The sequence below is a fragment of the Papio anubis genome, chromosome 4, assembly GCF_008728515.1.
Source record: "Papio anubis isolate 15944 chromosome 4, Panubis1.0, whole genome shotgun sequence".
Classification (NCBI taxonomy): domain Eukaryota; kingdom Metazoa; phylum Chordata; class Mammalia; order Primates; family Cercopithecidae; genus Papio; species Papio anubis.
In genome coordinates, this window is record NC_044979.1 from 156,045,818 (window position 1) to 156,067,442 (window position 21,625).

Here is a 21,625-nt window from a genome sequence, read left to right on the forward strand (position 1 = left end):
AAGGGGGACAGCCGCGCAAGGTGCCAGCCTGCTCCAGGTTTGAGCGAGAGAGGGAGAGGGAGGTCCACGGAGTGACAAGAATCTCCCTCCTCCCACGCCCAAAAGGAGTAAGAGTCGCGGGGCACACCGCCCGCCTCCTGATCCCCCATTCGCGTTGAGCCGGCGCGCGCTCTGGGCGTCCGCCTGCAGTATCAGTATCAGCATCAGCATCAGCATCAGCATCTGCATCAGCATCAGCTCAGCTCACTTCAGTTCAGCATCAGCTCAGTTGCCCCGAGGCGGCTGGCAGCTGTGAAGGAGCTCCAGGCGGACCCCATCCTCACGCCCTTCTCGGCTCAGGGAGTCCATGAACGTGCGAATGGCCGGCGGGCGAGTGGCGCCTTCGCGATCGCAGCTGCCCCTCTAGTTGGAGGCACTGGGGACCGAACCTGTGGCTTCCAGCTCGACTGCGGACGAATCCAGGGACCGCCAGCCTCGCGGGAGAGCGGCCGCCGTGCGGCGCGGAGGGATACGCCTCGGCCGCACCTCCCCTCGCCGCGCCCCCGCTCCCGCCGCCCTCCCCGCCCGGCTGTGCTGCTGCCGCCGCGGCGGCCGCTGCTGCTGTGCTTCTGCCGCCGCTGCCGCCGCTGCTGCCTGGATATAGTGCGGCAAGAGCGGAGCTTGCAGTCACTTTGCGAGGAGGAGCGCGCGGGCTGCGGGCGGCTGGGGCACCGCGGGAGCGGCGGCGGCGGCTCTCGCAGAGGCGGCCGGGGCAGCGAAAGGTTCTCTCTCCAGGGCTGGACTTAATAACTTTGAAACTGTCCACCGGTGTCACGTCCTGAACATGAGCCTCCTCCTCTCCTTCTACCTGCTCGGGTTGCTTGTCAGTAGCGGGCAAGGTAGGAGTGGTGCTTTATTGCATTTACTTTCCCTCCCCCTTCCACCCGGCCAAGAGAGGCAAAGAGGGAGGCGCAGGAAGAATTAAATGAAAGAACTAAAGTTACAGTTATTGTTGTTGTTATTATTTTGGTTCTTTCTCCTAGCTGACTCTAAAATTGTATCTGTTGTGTGGAGACCCTTAAGAGAAGGGAAAATACGGAATTGGAGAGGGCAATCAGTGAGCAGGATATCCAGGGAAACCACTTCTTCTTCTCTTTTTTTTTCCTCTGGGATTTTGGCTTTCTCTTATTTTCATTATCAAAAATTGGATGAGTGTGTTGGTGTGTGTTAACAGTGAAATATCTGAGGTTGCGGAAAGAAAGGGCACGACGGTGTTTTACAGAAGCAGCAAAAACTATCAGCGTTAAACTCATTTGCAGATTATCTGTTGTGTGCAAGACATTCGATTCTTGGAGACTCTTTTTTTTTTTTTTTTCCACCCCTTTCCCCAAACCCTAATTCCTGACCATGAAGTGAATGATGATGGCTTATTTCTGTTGGAAACTAAGAGAGTGGCCATGGATATTGTGTGTAAGAAAGCAAATGGATAAAACTAGGGATGTGTTGCAGTCATTCATTTTGACCCCCAACCCCTTATTAATACAGAAAGGTGGAATAATTTTATAACATTACATTGTAATTACACCTGTAAGGGATTTCTGGGGTTGTGGGAGAACTGGTGGGAGCTTTTATCTCTTAAAAAAAAAAAAAAAAAAAAAAATGAATAGCCTGGTAGAATAACCTGAGAGGGAATTTGTGGAAGCTATCACTGTCTCTAGAGAGATAGATATGAATTTATCCGGCTGTTTAGAGAGTAAATATTCACATGAAATATATTTACAATAAATGGAAGCATTTTCAACTGTCCAGACAAGTTTGGACGTTTAATTAGGGACACGAAATGCTAAAACATGCATTGGTGAAAGTCTTTAAAGGAAAAATAAAATAGCGCTAATTTTGAGATATGTAATGATTGCAAAGAATGTTATGTTGTTAGTGTAGCATGAAATTGGCTTTTTAAAAGAATATAATAAATTACAAGACAAGTTAAAATATCCCCACGATATTCAGTTCTAAGCATTTTTAGCCTCTTCTGTATTGCTCGTTTGGTCCAGCAGGGGGTGGTAGAACTCCATTTTAAGCCCAGAAGATGGTTGTTTCTGCTCTTCCACGGAGTCCTCCTATCATTCTTCAGCAGGGCTTGACATTTTGGATGTGAAGGCTTCCTTTCTCTGCCCTTCTCCTCCCCACAGCTATAGTGTTAGTGGCTGATGAGACACGATTGGATGCAGATTTAATGTTCAGAAATTAGTATGCAAATGTTGGAGATTCCTATAGTTTGTAAAGTGTCTTGATAAGATTCTGCTCATTTTCCTTTCCTAACATAGAGTATGAAATATTTCAGTCTTAGCAAAATTGCAGATATGTCCATCTGAAGCAAATGCTAGTCAAATTCTTTAATTCAGTGGTTCTTAAGCAAAGATCAACATACACATATGTCCTACAGATACGCTGCTTTGATTTTCAGATAGCTGCTGGTTGTGTTTAACTGTTCATTTATAGCATAGACAGGTATTTCTGAGCACTAGGAAACAATCCCTGAAAATTGCAGTTAAATGCAACTGCAATTAAATAAGTGTAGATAGTGTGGGGCAGCATGGGAGAATAATAGGAAGCAAGTTTATGCAGACTTATGATTACCTTGTGAGTGGTTTGGAGAAGAAAAATCTCTCAGTTGAGTCTGAGTTTATCATTGCAGAGGCTAAGTGTGTTGGAATTTGGAGACATAGGAAATCTAGAAATGTTAGATATATAGGTTTAAATAGTACACAGAGACATACAATTTGAATGTGTACGTGTAACATAGATGTGAAATTGTGATTCAGCTAATTTATAAGTCAGGATACAAGGTGGTTGTGAAGAGGCACTCTGAGACAAGCGTCTCTGAAGGGGAGCCCATATTCACTGTAATGAAACAGGGCAGAAGGAGACCATCATTGTAAAGATCTCTCTATCTAGTACAATTTCACAATGCGTGGCACTCATAGCGGCACAGATACATTTCAGAGAGACCTAGCTTTTGTGGAAAGGAATATATAGTACCTCTATGCCATGTGTTCTGATGAAGTCAGAGATGCTTGGATGTAGAGATCCTCATCCTGGAGTCCAGTTCCTCTATGCTAGTGTTTTGTTCTCTAATTAAGGATGCAGCAGCAAGTATCAGACACACCACTGGGAGCTGTTTAAAAAAAATAGACCTAGTGTAACTCATAATTTTGTTTATTCTCTTGTAGAGAGGGCCATGGAAAAGCCACCAGTCAGTGATCCCTGGTCTTGCCTTAGAAATACTCAAATCCCAGCTTGCTGATTTATGTGTCCAACAATATACTTGCAGGGGATTTTATGAAGCATGATTGGAACTATTGCTTTGGAAAGTGGTGTGCAGTGAGACTGAGGAAAGGCAACAATGATGTATTCCCTTTTTAGGAGTCAAAATGTTTTGAACTGAAGCAGTTGAATAGGAGAAAATGACATTAAGTGAGAAACTGACTAACTTAAGTGAATGCCAATACTATAATTAGCTAACGAGGCCTAATAGTTTACTTGTAACTCTCAACACAACCTTATTGTTGTACAGTAGTAAGACGCTTTTTTTTTTAATGTAGCAGAAATACTCCTTTAAAAGCCTCTAATTTCCACTGCAAGATTAATGTCTAATGAAGTGAGTTTAGAATGTTATTGTGAAGTCTGAATTTAATTGTCAATGGAAAGAAAATTCTGTAATTCTGTCACTTTTGCAATTATTTTTCCTTTGTGTTCAAAACTTGGTCAAAACCCTTGTAATCATAAATCTCAAGTGATAACTTCAGTTTCTGATTAACTGCATTTGCTCTTTGGATCTTTGTATATTCAAATTCCTAAACTGTAGTATGCATGGATTGCTTTCATGAGAGTTTTTACATTTTTAAAACCACTTCCTTCTTTCTTTAAAAATTAAACAGGTATGATTAATAAACATTTTTTCTGGATGTTCACATGTATAAAATAGAAGCCCTGTTATACTAAAACCAAAGGTAAGAATAATGCTATTCATCTCTCTTGCAATCCAGTTCAAATATACCTACTGAGAACACTTCCCTAAGCCAAAATTGTGAGGAAAGGAGGGGTGAATTGCCCAGTTGATTAGTTAAAGCAGACATCTGCTTACAGTTATTCTCTTTGGTGAAGTGCTAGTAAGTCATTGTACATTAAAGCAATGTACCTTCTAAAAATAGAGCACAGGTGTGTGAGTGTCTACTAGTTTGAAGATTACAGGAGAGGTCTCCACAAACTCATCTTCTGTCTAGGCTGTTGCATGGCTCCAGCCTCTCTTGTATGCTTTTTCTATCTGCTCTGCTCTAATTCTTTGCTATCAGCCTCTTTGTGCAAAGTTTCTATTAAATCAACTGGGTCTTCTTTTGCACTTGGGGAAGATAGGCTAATGTAAATTAATATCTTTATTGTCAAAGAGTAACCCAGAGGATTTCCCTCCCTACTTCATATCAAAAGAGTGAAGCAGAGCATTTTCTCACTTTTAATGCAAAATCGGAGCCCGTAGAGCAAGAAGGGAAGTTGGCGGATCCCGAGAGTGTCAGATGAGTCTTTTCAATGACACAGGGAGCTAATTTTCTCCCCGAGGTACTGTCCTACTAGAGAAGCAATTAATGAAACAAAAGAACCTCATTCAGTACCAAAAGTTAGACTTCATAGGATTTTGTAAATAAAATGGCCTTCTTTCAAAAATAGGGCTAGTTTGTAAGGAAACTGCGAAATGAGCTACAGAGATTGAGGCTAGTAACCAAGCTGAACAGTGTGATTTGTTTTTGCCTGTCCTTGTGTGGAAGCAGCGCAAACAGTAACAGGATCGACAATCTGAAGGCTCTGGAACTGGTCCTCCTGCATTCTCTGCCTTTTAACATTTGGGGAATCATTGTAACTTATCTCTTTTCAGGGCCATCTCTCACTGCAAAGAATTTTTGAGAGAATGAAGAAAAGTGCTCAATAACTGATAGAGTGATTCTAAATTGCATTATTTCCCCCCAAAATGAAATTAATCCCGAGTGTTGATGTGTGCAAAATTAATTTAATAATTTGAATCTACTTCTCAAGGGACTATCATTGTTTTTCAAATTTTATTGTCCTAAATTTTAAATTTATTGTTCCCTTTATACAATGCCAATTAAACTGAGGATAGGCCTATTTCAAAGATTATAAATTTGTTTTAATTTTCCAAATTACATGATATGAGAGTACTTTAAGATGCAACCAGTGCTTATATGCTTTTATTAAATGTAATATTCCTGCACTTTATAGAGCCAAGCTATCTCTAATTGTTCAACAAATAAAAGTGCTTCTCTCTGGTGCTCTTTTAAATATTTTAATAACTTTTAACAATTTACAGTTATGATAAGAGTACTAATCTCAAATAGATATCAACGTATTTCCTAGTTTTCTATGTTCACTTGTGGCACTTACAATTCATCAAACATTATAAGACATTTTACAAAGCTATGATGTAATGAAACATCTTGATTTTAAATCAAGATGTTTGAATTTAAATCATTAAGAAAGATAATGGGGAATTTTGAGAATATTTATAAGCATGGCAATCAAAGCATTATAGTTTGAAGAATTTCAGGTCCACTGATCAAATCTTTCTTGGCACCATTTGATTTATGAAAACTCACAGGGATGAAGAAAATTCATTGGATTTGGAATCAGAAGACCTAGGCTACTAAGAGTTTCTTAACCTTGAAGAAGCAACTTACACTCTTAGAACCACTATTTGCTTATTTGAAAATTTGATATCATAAAATCTGGCCAGTTGACTTTGGTGCTCGGCCATGGGGAGCAATTGTGACAATGAATATGTATAGGCAGGCACCTTGCCAAAGGTCAACCCTACTATGCTAGGCTTTGTTTATGTTTTTAAATAATGTGTGTACAGATAAATTTGTCTGTGGTTTATAAACATTTATTTAGTTTTAAAAAAATCATCATAAGCTGCTCTGTGATTAGAAAACAATATCAAAGGGACAGAGATTACTTATTGATAAGGGTGACTCATTCATCATTTATTCATTTATCTAACATTTACAGAATACCTGCTGTGTCCCAGACACCTCATTAGACAGCATTACTAGGAATGATTGCATGGGTTGTGTGAAGAACAACTCCAGGGGGCGTCACTCATTGTCCTAGTGATGGAACACATATTATTTTTACAATTTGCCAGCAGATGGCAGTAAAAGGTTTTGAGGAATGATGCGCTTTTTTTTTTGTATCACGAATCCTCTCTATGGACCAACATCAGGCTGGTGTTAAACACCCAGAGGCTTAGGATGGGGCATATAATTAAGATAAATGACTTACTAAAGATCAAACGGAAAAATAAAAGGGATAGTTACTAGAGCTCCAGTCTCCAAACTCTTCAGTTCTCCTAACACCAAACTTGTTCATAGATTTTATTTAAATGAATCTAATATATCTTCAGCTCAAAGTAAAATATATTTAAATTCTGTGCCATGTTGTCAGTGAATCAAATAACAAGCACTTTTTGAGGCCTTAAAATGAGTACATTATCAGCACCTTATAACAGTACAGACCACTTGTGCAAAGTGCTGTCATCTTGTAACTCACGATTATCAATGAGTCAAGGGACTATTAGCTTGGTTTTATGGATGAAGAAATTGAGGTACAGAAGAATTATCCGATTTGCCTATATCACTTATTTTTGTAGTTGTCTGGAACTAGGAGTAGATTTTCCAGCTTCTGGTTGCATACCTATTTTTGATGTATTGTTGATTCATTTGTTTAAAAATTCGCATGTTTGTGGAAAATTCAATGTTGATAATTGCAGAAACAAATAATACAAATGTAAAAACCCAAATAAGCATGAGAGAAATACATAACTTGTTCAACAAAATATTATAAAATGACAAAATATATCATATAATTAAACACTAAGTAGTCGGAGTCCTTAGCAGTTTAGTGCCTAGAATGAGCTAAAATTGATTGTGTTTACTGACAGACTCTCTTGTCATAATCCTCTATTATCTTGTTATTATTATGATTATTGTTTTTTTATATATGAGGGCCATGAGACATAGGGAGTTTAAATAACTGAGGTTGTACTGCTTGGAAATGAGGGTTTGTATTTGGGACAGTTCAAAACCTAGCCTCTTACCAGGACATTACCTTGCCACTCAGTGAAACAGAAAGGGCTTCAATATAGTGAGAGTAAATGGAAAAAAGTATTAATAGAAGGAGAAAAATAATGAGTGAACAAATTGTAAGAAGGGAGGTGCGTGTTGGGAGAATAGAAATAATCCAGTTTAATGAATCCAAGGATTCATGAAGCAGTTTGGAAAGGTGAGCCTCTGCACTCAATTATGGAGACAGTGGTGGAAATAGAAGATAGAGTGACCTGGAGACCAAGCTGTGTTGGACTCTAGTGTAGATCTTTGGGAGCCATTGTTTGGGCAGGAGAGTAACATGATTAAATTTTGGTTTGTTTTTATACCTACTGGCCATGCGTAGGATGAAGAAAAGAAAAAGGAGTAAGTGGACATGGTACATGTGTCTATGGAAGACTTAATAGGATCTTAGTAACAAATACAAATTGAGTAGCTGTTAGGAAGGTGCCACATGAAGTTTTAAGTCTATTTAGCAGAAAAAAAGGTTATATCTTAATACAAATAGGAAAAATCAATGAAAAAGTACACCCATTTTAAGTAATTTTTAACTTGTTGTTTTTAAAATTATATGTCAAGTTGCTGTATTCATGGCACATCTAGATAAAAGTGTCAATAAACTTGAAAATGGAAACTGTTGATCTTCTTATTGGCCAATTCTTCAGAATAATTTCTTCACTTTTATTCGTCATCTGTCTTTATCTTGTTCTTCCATCCCCATTTATGCTTCAAATGTTGTGTAGTATACTTCTGGAATTTTGGTAAAATCTCAGATGTATGTAGGTAAAATTTGTTTTCATTATATATTCTTCATTTAAATCATTTTCTCTGCTTTATTTATAATTTCTTTTTCTTTTTAGCACTGGCAGACCAAAACAAAATAAAAACCAGGAGAACCCCCCCCCCACCAAAAAAACCCTGAACACTTACATGAAAAAATATTTTTGGTATTGAATATATAAAAATTTAACATTTTTCTATCCGTGCCCAAGGAAGGAAAAAGGAAGTAATATTTTTGAGCACCTCCTCTATGCCAGAGAGCTGTGTTGAGCATTTGTACTCATTATCTCATTGAATCCTGATTAGATCATATTTTATAGATGACATTCCTGAGATTAAGAATGACTGATTTGCCCAGAGATTTTAAGTTCCTGCTTTAGGCTGGCACCCACATTTATAACAAGGAACATTAAATACATTTCAGATAGGATTCGGTCTTTTTTGCTACAGTGTTTGTTTCTTTGATGCATCTCACCTTGTTACACCATTGATAAACAGGGGGACGCGATGTTATAATGCAGAAATTGTGTTGATCCATGGGCTGGGAGTGGTGGCTCACATCTGTAATCCCAGCACTTTGGGAGGCCAAGGCCAGCAGGTCGCTTGAGATCAGAAGTTTGAAACCAGCCTGGGCAACATGGCAAATCCCCGTCTTTACCCAAAATACAAAAATTAGCTAGGCGTGGTGGTGCATGCCTCAGTAGTCCCAGCTACTTGGACGGCCAAGGCTGGAGAATCACTTGAGTCTGGGAGGCAGAGATTGCAGCAAGCAGAGATTGCACCACTGCACTCCAGCCTGGGTGACGGAGTGAGACCCCATCTCAAACAAAACAAAACAAAACAAAACAAAAAACAAAACATTGTGTTGATCCATACATGATTTTCTCCGCTCATTAATTTTTTAAGTAAGAGCCAGCCTTTCTTACAACTAAGGAGAAAGCCTTAGCAAGCTGTGAAGACATTAAGAAAATATGAAAAAAATTAACTCAAGGCCCTTCCTTTAGTACAAGTATTCATTTACTTAGTAGCTTTAAGAACATCTTGATTTCCGCTGTAATAGGCATCTGGTGAAGTGAAAGTGCGGCTGAAGAAGCTGGGAAGTCATTTTGCCTGGTGAAAAAATGATGTTTGCTTTTCGTTGTTTTTATTTTTTAAAGGCTACACTGTGAATCACAGTTTGCATTTTAAAGTGAATGCCCTTCAGGTCTTGCATCCTGATAGAGGGTGCAAAAGCTAGGTGCAAATACCAGCAGAGATTTAACTATGCTAATATTATAATTAAGACTTTTATGGTTTTTGTTGGTGCTTGGTTACAGCTTTCTGCTGGTTTTGAATGTTTTGCCTCCTAATCCTGCCTTTTCCCATGAAGTATGATATTTTTTACTGCACAAGTTTTCAGACCCCAGAGATTTTCAGGGATGCAAATATGGTGCTATATCAGAAATACATGTCTCTACTTGCAAAATCAGTCAATGTATTATGACTAAAACCTATATTATAATAAGAATAGATCCCAGTGTAAGAAAATAAGCACACTTGTAGTTTGGTCTCAGTATTAATGAGAGGACTTGGGGACCTTTTTTCTATTATTATAACTTGTTCATTCCCAACGAATTTTTTTTGGTACCTCTGTTACCAGAAAGGGGTCCGAATCCAGAACCCAAGAGAGGATTCTTGGATCTTGTGCAAGAAAGAATTCAGGGCAAGTCCATAGAGTAAGGTGAAAGCAAGTTTATTAGGAAAGTAAAGGAATAAAAGAATGGCTACTTCATAGGCAGAGAACCCTGAGATCTGCTGCTTGCCCATTTATTGTTACTTCTTCATTATATGCTGAACGAATGGTGGATTATTCATGAATTTTCTGGGAAAGTGGTGGGCAATTCCTGAAACTGAAGGTTCCTCTCCCTTTTAGATGATATAAGGTAACTTCCCCATATTGCCATGACGTCTGTAAACCATTATGGTGCTGGTGGGAGCGTCTTTTAGCATGCTAATGCTTTATAACTGGCATACTATGAGCTGTGAGAATGACCAGAGGTCACTCTTGTGGCCATCTTGGTTTTGGCAGGCTTTGGCCGGGTTCTCTACTGCAGCCTGTTTTCTCAGCAAGGTCTTTATGACCTGTATGTTGTGCCAACCTCCTATCGCATCCTGTGATTTAGAATGCTTAACCATCTGGGAATTCAGTCTGGTAGTTCTCGGCCTTATTTTACCCAGCCGCTATCCAAGATGGAGTTGCTGTGATTCACATGCCTCTGACACTTCTAATACTAGGCTTTCTGATTATTTTTATATCCATTGTCTCACTTAATTTTTCTCTGATTATTATTCTCTACTAATCACTGCCTGAAGAGAGCAGTTGAGTTTCTATGTTCTAGCTATCATGCATGAGAGAAATGCTAAGAAGAGATTATGTGAAGATTAATATATGTAGTGAGGTATGTCCCAGATGCTTTGAACAGTGACATTTACAGGCTTTTGATTAAAAAAATTATTTACTTAGATAAATCACTTACAGCATTCTGATACCAGCTGAAATTAAGCACATTTTTAATCTTGTTCACTCTTTATCATACTATGTAGGATAGAAAAACTGGCTTCATGCTACTTATTCCATAGATTATATACTAATCTTTACACCAGGTAAAACTTTTGAATCATCAAAGGGTAAGAATTATACTATGGTAATATTTTTAAATGTTAAAATTTAAAAATTTTAACCCCACATTGTGGGACATGTTAATTGACAAAATACTTACAGTCAATTTTAATTTACCTAATGAAGCCCCACAGTTATCCTGAAAAGTAGATAGTATTTCTGATTTAGAATAGGATAATAAACTTCAAAAAGGCGAAATTACTTGCCCAAAGAAATGCTTTAAAAAATGGTAGGGCCAGACCTGATATAAACATTTTACTCTAGATACATCATATTTTCCTGTTATAATGTTTCTGGTTTTACTTAAAGGTTTGTTTTACTCGTATCCATGAAGCAGTTACCAAAAATTCCTTCTTGGTATGAAACATATTTAATATCATTATATTCTTCATAGTTTACTTTTGGACTGTGTTTCTAAGATGCCATTAATTTTAATTGGAGATCTACCTTTCATTTGAAATATTTGGGTGTGTGACTTAGAACTGTTAAGACTTTTGCCTTGTATTCATTGGCACAATCCTATTCTCTCAGCCTCATTGCTCGTTACTGCGCACAGTAGTTCTTTCAACAAATATTCATTAATTGCTTGTACCAGTCATTGTTAAAGGCTTTGACGAGCCAATCAAAGATGAGGTAATATACCTGAATTCTGCACTTCAAACTTAAGGTACTTTACTGTGACCTTCCATGTGAACTCCATGGGAGCAAGAATGCCTTTCCCTGCTAGCTTCCCATTAAATGCAATGTACTTGAATAGAGAGAATAGAGAGTTTGCTGTAAATTCCCATGTGTATTCCTAGAACATGGTAGAAGCCCAGCAAATATATGCTGAATTCATATTTAAATATTACCAGGCAGGAGCCAAACTGACTGATTTTAAAAAGCATATTTACTTTTGCCTTTGTATAATGATTTGTTTTGTTGAAAATATATGATGTGTTGGCCTCTGTGTTTATTTCACACATTTTGTTTATGTCACTACCATGCATATAGCAGATCTTCCATAAATATATCAACATCTATAAAATAATAAAGTCACAGTTATTATCTAATTCAGGAGGAATGACAAGGATGAATCACCTTATCCCTGCTCTTATGTCCTCATTGAAAATTAATTAGGCTTGGAATAGAGAAAACTGAAATCTTTCTGTAAGATTTGTTCTTTTGAAGTCTTATCTGAGGCATAGGAGATGGTTATATAGTTGGGGTCTCAGAATTTTTCACTGTATGTATTGAAATATATAAATAAATGAGGGGGATATAACATGTTGATAAAGGTATAATTAACTAGATTAGATATGGTCAATAGTAAGTGTCTGCTGTGTCGATAGAGCAAGTATTTAAAGTCCTCAAAATCAAGATAATCCCCCATGGTTAATTAAAAGTTGATTATTCATTCTATTCTTATTGGAAACCAATTCTGAACTGTATGTGTAGTAAGAGAAGTCAGAAAATACTTGTTTTATCTTAATTTTTAAGAGATACTTGCATGTTTTCTCTTTTTTAAAAAAATGAAATTTCATTTAACCTCAAAAATCCTTTGCCCTCTGATAGCTGTGTGTGTGTTCGTGTGTGTGTATGTGCGTGTGCGTGTGTGTGTGTGTGTGCGTGCGCGTGTTTTAATGATTTTTATGGTGTTCTCTAGGTCCAACTTCAGTGATAAAAGCATTTAAGTTTATTGGGCAGAATACGTTTTCGGATACCCCAGAAAATCTTTATCACCCATTTGTCTATGAGCCTACCATTTATCTATTAATGTTACCATTATTATATATGCTGTTTTTCACTTGAAACACAGTTTGCAATTAAAGAATTTACTAGTGCTTCTGATTTATCTATTTTTACTTTCATCTCCCTCCTCAGATTTTACATACAATCACTTTAATTGATAATCTAGTTATTTTATTTCAAAGCCCCCTCATAAGCGCTATGCTAATGCATTTTACCTCTGTGTGGGTTGCAGGTGGTCTGCAATTTAAGAACAAAACTTAACCTAGGTTGTTCAGTGGCATTATGAGGTCCTCTGTGCTTAAAAAAACAAAAAAACTTCACCGTCACATCCAAAGTGGATATGAAATGTTCAACTTACTGTGCTCGTGTTATTAAAATAACACTTCTTGGTACACAATTCTGAGCTATTATGCAATACCCTAAGTTGTTAATGTATTTTTGCTTTCAATCCCTGTATCATTTTTATTTTAATGAAACATTTTATGAAAAACAGCCTTCTTCCTACACTGTGCATTAATACAGCAATAGTTTGATGAACAGTGACTTCTTTAATCAGGAAATACCTCTTTCTTACTAGGAAAATTGAAGGATTAAACTATTGACTATGGGAGGAAAGAGGACTTTGTTATTAGTCAAGTTTCGCTTGACCTTTCCTGCTCAGCTGTCTCTCACTGCCATGCCTTTTACCTCATTTTAAAGTCTCTGAGTCTCAGGTGATGGACATGGATGTGGATGTGTGATGGGAGAAGATAAATCTTTGTAAGTGTAAAGTGTCATTACTAATTAGAACTCTGAAACACATTCTAACCTCCCAGTAGAAACGCAAGCAGAGAGCTGAGGTTGAATGATAAAGGGAAGTGAATACTCAAAGACTAATCACTGTTTTGTTTCCAGGAGGATAATTCATCAGCTAAAGGAGAATGGGAATGTGGGTGGTTGTGTTAGAAGGGTGAAGAGCTTGGATAAAATCTCATATAGTTTCATGCATACAGGGGGAAAATGATTCCCAGAATGTATAGAATGATTATAGGCAACCTTATTTCCTTAATGATCAGTGTGTAGTTTTAAGTATTTGGTGAATTAATTGAATGAAAGAAGGAAACCTGCCATTTACTCTGCAGGGTTTTGTTTTGTTTTGTTTTTCAGAGGGATTACATCAGTTTAAAATTCAAAACATATAGGAAATCTGAACTATTATTTTAGAGATGAAGGAACTGATTTTCATAAAAGATATGTAGCATCTAATAAGGGAAGGATCTGAAATTCAAATTCAGGAATATCTGATTCTAAAATGATGCTCATTACACTGACTGAAACGTAGTCCCTTGAAGAAATGAGGAATTGCAGAAGGAAAAAGACAAGCACTAGGGCTAGCTCTAGCTTCAGGTTTTTACCATTTTTTTCTGGCCAATTCTCCCCCCACCTCCCACCCAGCTCTACAATACATATATTTACAGTATATGGCATGATTTTTGACACATGTATGTATTGTGAAGTTATTATATCAGGCTAAGTATCTATCACCTTACATAGTTATCATTTTTTGTTGTTGTTAGAACACCTAAGATCTAATCTCTTAGCAATTTTCAGGTATACAGTACATTTTTAACTATAGTTGCCATGCCCTGCAATACATCTTCAGAACTTATTCAACAGAATGAAAAGACTAACTATGGAATGGGAGAACACATTTGTAAACTATATCTCTGATAAGGGGTTAATATCCAAAATATATAAGTAGTTCAAATAACTCAATATCAAGAAAAAAAAAAAACCCAATTTAAACAAAGTGGGCCAAACACCTGAGTAGGTATCTTCTAAAAGCTGACATATGTCTGGTCAACAGATGTATGAAAAAATGCTCAACGTTAGTCTTCAAGGAAATGCAAATTAAAAACCATAGTGAGATAGCACCTCACACCTGATAGATTGTCTGTCATAAAAAAGACAAAATCTAATGTTGGTGAGGAGAACAGAGAAGCCTGATGCATTGTTTTGGGAATAGAGATTAGTACAGACATTATGGCAAATAGTGTGGAGGTTCCTCAAAAATGAAAAAATGGAGTTGCCATATCATCGAGTCATTACTTTTGAATGGCCAAATCCAGGTTAGTGACTGCCAATTGGTAAATGAGTAACTCTTTTAGAGACTTAAAAGGTTAATAAGCATGGAGAACTCGCAGGATTTAGAGATAATAGGGTGGGGTTTAGAGTGGTTGTAAGGTGGGGAAACTTGATTGTTTAGATTAGTGTAATTCATTAAGAACTATATAACATTAATATTTAAATATGAGCTGTATCTTTCAATGGCTTTCCTTATTGTGAATCACTATAATGATTAATAATTTAGTAAGCCATCAGTTTGTGGATGACTTACTGAATATTATCATAGTGAAATTACATCAGTGTAGGATGCTTTTAGGGGCAAAGAAGAGAAGGACAAATTCAAAATGGCTTAAAAATAAAAATCTGTTATAGCGCAGGAGAGGCCATATAGAGATAGATTTTAATTTCATGTTTCTACTCATGATTTTGGCTGTTTTTACTTGGCTTTGTGGAAGAAACTTGTCTTCAGCAACTCAAAGCGTCACATACTTACCTGCTTACCTGAAGTTGGGAAAGAAATATAGGCGTGGTTTATTTTGTTGTGTTTCCCTTTATTGCATTTCACAGATACTGCATTTTTTTTACAAATTGAATGTCTGTGGCCACCGTGTGTCACACAAATCTGTCGGACTCATTTTTCTAATAGCATGTGCTGTCCTTGCGTCTCTGTGTCACATTTAGGTAACTGGCAATACTTCAAACGTTTTATTATTATTATGTCTTTATGTTGATCTGTTATCATTGATCTTTGATGTTACAATTGTAATTATTTTAGGGTACCACAAAGCATACCCACATAATGACAAACTTAATCAACTTAATTTATAAGTGTTGTGTATACTCTGACTGCTCCACTGACTGGCTGTTTCTTGGTATTTCTCCCTCTCTTCAGACCTTCCCTTCCCTCAGACACAACAGTATTGAAATTAGGCCAATTAATTAACCCTACAATGGCCCCTAAATGTTCAAGTCAAAAGATGGGTCACAGGTCTCTCCCTTAAAATCAAAAGTTGGAAACAAGTAAGTTTAGTAAGGAAGGCATGTTGAAAGCCAAAATAGGCCAAAAGCTGGACCTCCTGCGCCAGTTCACCAAATTGTGAATGCAAAAAAAAATTATTGAAGGAAATTAAAAATGCTACTCCAGTGAATACATGAGTAAGGAAGCAAAGCAGCCTTATTGCTGATGTGGAGAAAGTTTTACATGGTTTGGATAGAAGAGCAAACCAGCCACAATATCCTCTTAAAGCAAAGCCTAATCCAGAGAAAGGTCCTAATACTCCAGTTCTGTGGAGGCTGAATTGGAGTGGTGAGAGATATGAGGAATCCACAGAAGAAAAGTTGGAAGTGAACATAAATTGGTTCATGAGGGCCGGGCATGGTGGCTCACACCTGTAATCTCAACACTTTTGGAGGCTGAGGTGGGCGGATCATTTGGGGTCAGGAGTTCGAGACCAGCCTGACCAACAAGGTGAAACCCCATCTCTACTAAAAATGCAAAATTAGCGGGGCATGGTGGCGCATGCCTCTAATCCCAGCTACTTGGGAAGCTGAGGCAGAAGAACTGCTTGAAACCCAGAGGCGGAGGTTGCAGTGAGCTGAGATCACACCATTGCACTCCAGCCTGGGCAACAAGAGTGAAACTGTGTCTCAAAAAAAATTTAAAAAGTTCATGGGGTTTAAGGGAAGAAGCCATCTCCATAACATAAAAGTGCAAGGTGAAGCAGTAGATGCTGATGGAGAAGCTACAGCAAGTTATTCAGAAATTTTAGCTAAAATAGTTGATGAAGGCAGGACCACACTTAACAATAGAATTTTAATATAGAAGAAATGGCCTTCTGTTGTCAGATGATACCATCTAGAAGTTTCATAACTAGAGAAGAGAAGTCAGTGCCTGGCTTCAGAGTTTCAGAGGACAAGCTGACTTTCTTCTTCGGGAATAATGCAGCTGGTGACTAAGCTGAAGCCAATGCCTATTTGCTGTTCTTATAGTCCCAGGGTCCCTAAGAATTATGTTACATCATAATCCCAGCACTTTGGGAGGCTGAGGCAGGCAAATAATGAGTTCAAGAGATTGAGACCATCCTGGCCAACATGGTGAAACTCCGTCTCTACTAAAAATACAAAAATTAGCCGGGCGTGGTGGCACACACCTGTAATTCCAGCTACTCGGGAGGCTGAGACAGGAGAATAGCTTGAACCCACGGAGGTAGAGGTTGCAGTAGGCTGAGATCCCGCCACTGCATTCCAGCCTGGCAATGGAGTGAGACTGTGTCTCCAAAAAAAAGAAAAAAAAAAAAAAAAGAGTTATGCTCAATCTACTCTGTACTCTACAAATGAAACAAAAAGCCTGGATGACAGCACATCTGTTTACAACATGATTTACTGAATATTGTAAGCTCACTGTAGAGACCTACTTCTTAGAAAAGAAAAAAGTTCCCTTCAAAATATTACTGCTCATTGACAATGCCTCTGCTCAACCAAGAGCTCTCATGGAGATGTAGAAAAAGATTAACATTGTTTTTATGCCTGCTAACACAACATTCATTCTGTAACTCAGGGATCAAGGAGTCATTTTGACTCTCGCTCTTATTCTTTAAGAAGTACATTTCATAATGCTATAGCTGCCATCGGAAATGATTCCTCTAATGGATCTGGGCAAAGTCAATTGAAAACCTTCTGGGAAGGATTCACCATTCTAGATGCCATTACGAACATCTGTGATTCATGGGAAGAGGTCATATGTCAACAATAAGAATTTGGAAGAAGTTTATTCCTTGTATTTCTCCATCCTCATGGATGGCTGAGGGCTTCAAAACTTCAGCGGAAGTAGTAACTGCAGATCTGATGGAAAGAGGAAGAGAACTAGTTAGAAGTGGAGCTTGAAGATGGAACTGAAATTCTGCCATCTCATGACAAAACTTGAATGGATGAGAAGTTACTAGCTTCTAATGGGTAAGCAAGGAAAGTGATTTCTTGAGATGGAATCTAATTCTGATGAAGATGTTGTGACCCTTATTGAAATGTAAACAAATTATTTAGAATATTACATGCACTTAGTTAATAAAACAGTTGGAGAGTTTGAGAAGATTGACTTCAATTTTGAAAAGCATTCTACTGTAGGTCAAATATGATCAAACAATATTGCATGCTACAGAGAAACATGTTCGGAAAGGAAGAGCCAATTGAAAGCATCACATCATTGTTGTGTTATATTGAGAAACTGCCACAGCCACTTCAACCTTGAGCAAACCTCTACCTTGATCAGGAAGCAGCCATTTACATGGAGGCAAGACCCTCTACCAGCTAAAGGATTAGGACTCACTGAAGACTTAGATGATCCTTAACTCTTTTTTAGCAATAAAACAATTTTAAATTAATGTATGCACATTTTTCGACATCATTCTGTTGCACACTTAATAGACTATAAGTATAGCATAAACATAACTTTTACATGCCCTGGAAAACCAAAAAAATTTGTGTTCTTTAATTTATTGTGATATTTGCTTTATTATGGTGTTCTAGAACCAAACTGCAATACCTCCAAGGTATGCCTGTATTTATGGGTTTTGTTTTTTTTTTTTTGTCTTTTTGTTTGTTTGTTTGTTTTGAGACAAAGTCTCGCTCTTGTCCCCCAGGCTGAGTGCAGTGGCGTGATCTCGGCTCACTACAACCTCTACCTCTTGGTTTCAAGCGATTCTCCTGCCTTAGCCTCCCAGTAGCTGGGATTACAAGCACCTGCCACCACATCTGGCTAATTTTTCTTTTTTTTGTATTTTTAGTAGAGATAGGGTTTCACCATGTTGGCCAGGCTGGTCTCAAACTCCTGACCTCAGGTGATCTGCCTGCCTCGGCCTCCTAAACTGCTGGCATTACAGGCATGAGCCACCGCGCCCGGCCGCCTGTATTTCTTTAATTGATTTTCTTTGGAGGAAAAATCCCCTTACCCTGTGTTGTCTAGCCAACTTCCGTCAGTCCTCATTGGCTATAATCGTTTCATATGATCACTCCTAAATTAATTGCTGGTGAGGAAAATGACATTAACATGATTTCCCTTCCTGAATTGACTCCCTTTTGATGATGGAGAGATCTGCCTCCCTTGAAGTACATGACTGGCCAATCAAATTAGGTGTCCCATCTTTCAAGGAAGAATGAATAAGCAAGAATATTATAGTCAAATGTGTCTGCCGCAGGAATGTTGAAAAGACTGTTTTTGACAAAGAATGCAAACAATATCAAAGCCAACATTTATAAAGCCCTTACAGTGTACCATATTTATGTTCTTTGTATGTGTGATCTCATATGATTCTCCAAACTTTTGAGATTAATTCTCTTTTATAGATGAGGTAATGAAGACATTTTAAAGAGTTTAGATGACTTGCCTAACTGACAAAACTGTTCAATAGCAAAGTTGGGATTTGAACTCAGTCTGATTGGCAAGAAGAGTTGTCTTCTACCAGTCAAGTTGCCGTAAAAGAAAACCATTACCATTGTGCATAGTTTTACTCTTGTTAAGTTTAAGAATGATACGGTAAGGGTATTAACTTGCTTTGTGAACAGGCTATGTTCTGGGCACTTTCCAAAAAAAAAAAAAAAAGCTGTTATGCTTGATCTTATTTAATGCTGATATCTGCATACAGATTATTATTATTTAAAAAATTTTTACAAATAAGGAAATTATGGGGCAGAACAATAAGTAATTTGCTGCAGGTCACATAGCTAAGAAGTGGCCAAGGTGGGGTTTGAATTCAGGCTTTCTTGGCTTTGAAGACCTGGGTACCTCCCACTACACAGTGCTTGGGGAGTATAGTCCAATGTATGGCAGGAGAAGGGTAATAGATTTGGAATAAAGCAAATTGCATACCCTTGACTAGTCCTCCAAAAGCTTATGATATCAAAGAAGCTAACACTTTTCAAGGCAAATATTTTTATTGTTTTTATTTTCTTTTCAAGAGTAGGTAGGAGAATAACATTTTCAAGTGTAAGGAGGCTTAGGAAAATATCCATTTTGTTTCTAGAAGAGGAAGAGTTGGTTAAAAAATAGAAATGGGGCCGGGTGCAGTGGCTTACGCCTATAATCCCAACCCTTTGGGCAGCCAAGGCGGGCATATCACGAGGTTAGGAGATCGAGACCATCCTGGCCAACATGGTGAAAACCCATCTCTACCAAAAATACAAAAAATTAGCTGGGCGTGGTGGCACGTGCCTGTTGTCCTAGCTACTTGGGAGGCTGAAGCAGGAGAATTGGTTGAACCCGGGAGGTGGAGGTTTCAGTGAGCAGGTATCATGCCACTGTACTCCAGCCTGGCAACAGAGTGAGACTCCATCTCAAAACAAACAAACAAACAAACAAACAAATAGAAATAGAAATGGGAACCAGTGTCCTCTGTAGAGGGAGAAGTTGTAACTAAGAGTGTTGATTTGAAATGGACTGATGAGGCAAGTTAAATATTGAAGCATGGGCGATTGTGCAGACTCACTAGTCCGGGTGCATGACTCAACCAAGCGGTGATCTATACTATTCCTCACTTTGGATTTCTTCTGAAGGCTGCACAGTGAATTAAAAGTTAGGGTAATACAAAATCATGGTTTGAAGCACTTGGTGTATGAAACTATGCACAGGCTCTGTAATTTCTCCTTTTTAAAATAGCTATACTTTTTCTTTGCCAGGCATTTGCACTAACACTGTTTTCTTGAAATAGCCAAATCTATAAAATGTTACGTAAAATACATTTTTAAAATTTATGTAAAAAATATATTTGTAGAGGTTGATGTATATATGTGTATATTTGTGTGTGTGTATATACTTATATTAAATATATATGCATACAGGAACTTGGGGAAACCATTCTATGCTGTACCAAAATCTTTTAGTGCTGTATCAAAATGTTTGCTATATTTGTTTCATTAGTTTCATTAGTACTGAAATTCATGAATATTTTATGTTATTAGTTCTTTGCTGATTTTTGCTTCTAAGAAGAAAATGTACTCCATTCTAAAATATTGGACTCATTATTCACACTTCATATAACTGAAGACTAATTAGCCAGTGTTTAATTTCTCAAGACTACAAAACAATATCTGCTGTCTCCTTGTTACACAAAACGAAGAGCTAAACACCTCTCCCCACTGTGTTTTCAAAGAAACTCCCAACACGCAAGTATCCATAATTGATGATGTTTTCCATCAAAACATAGTCAGTGAATATAGATAAAATCGGCTTTTGGAGTATGAATGTTTTGGTTCCAGCTCAGGGACTGTGATTGAACTGCATGCGCAGACTTGAATTCTTCATTGCAGTTTCTCCAGTTCGTAATTAAAAAGATGAAGGCTGCTAAGTTTCTGATGGTGTTATACTCTCTTTTTCATTGGACTGCACCACTGAATTATAACACTTCTCGTTACAGTGCTGCTGAACAAATTTAGCATATTTGTAATATCACAATAAGTATTGCATCATAAAATTGTAGATGCATATTCTCTTGTATTTCAGGGGTCTGTTGTCGTGTCCCTTTTGAGAATTACTAAATAGATAATCTGCTTCTGTTTCTGCTGCCAGAGAACAGATTTCATTTGTGTAAAGAACTTTTGTGAGGTACGTTGGTTCTGTTTTTCATATAAAGCATTTCCATATTTTCAGGTACTCAGGTCAACTAAGTACACTTATTTGCAGCATAATAAGAATGTTCAAATTAGAGAGTTTCTAGTCACTTTATTGCTGACAGGTTTATGGGTTTATGGAAATACAAATATTCAGAGAGGAGCTTTCCTTTTTCTATAACTAGCATTGAATGGTTCTATTTTGAAACAGTTCTTTGATTTACTTTTGCTTCTTATAGATTGGTGACACCAGTCAAAATTGTTTCTGAGGTTTTCAGAATTCACTTCACGTGGCTGGTCATTGAAGCATTCTGGCTGAATGGTGGATGCTAAATGGATTTGTGCCAGCACATGGCAGTTCCAGGCATTGAGGCCAATGGCTGCTTAGTGCTGGGGTAAAACACTTTCCCATGCACAAGTTGCTGGTGGTTTCCTGTGAATAAATTTGGACCCTGTGACCTAAATAATTTCTTCAGCAAATAATTCAGTGTCTGTGTTTTGTTCCCATTTCTGTTCCATGCTCACTGAACCCTCGTTCTGTATATTTAAATATCTAAATATTTTTTTCCTTTGGCTTCAAAGCAAACTTTTTGATAATTAT

At 37.8% G+C, this 21,625-nt stretch overlaps 1 protein-coding gene across 2 annotated transcripts in view; it reads left to right on the top strand.

Annotated features, from left to right (window-relative positions):
• The first annotated feature begins 575 nt into the window (after positions 1–575).
• NCAM2 (neural cell adhesion molecule 2) overlaps positions 576–21,625 on the top strand; it is a 549,007-nt gene continuing 527,957 nt past the window's right edge. For both annotated transcript variants that reach the window (XM_017956502.3, XM_009202420.4), the window contains exon 1: positions 576–878. In XM_017956502.3, the coding sequence (XP_017811991.1) occupies positions 824–878 (55 nt within the window). In that variant the 5' untranslated portion in view covers positions 576–823. The remainder of the gene's footprint in view (positions 879–21,625) is intronic.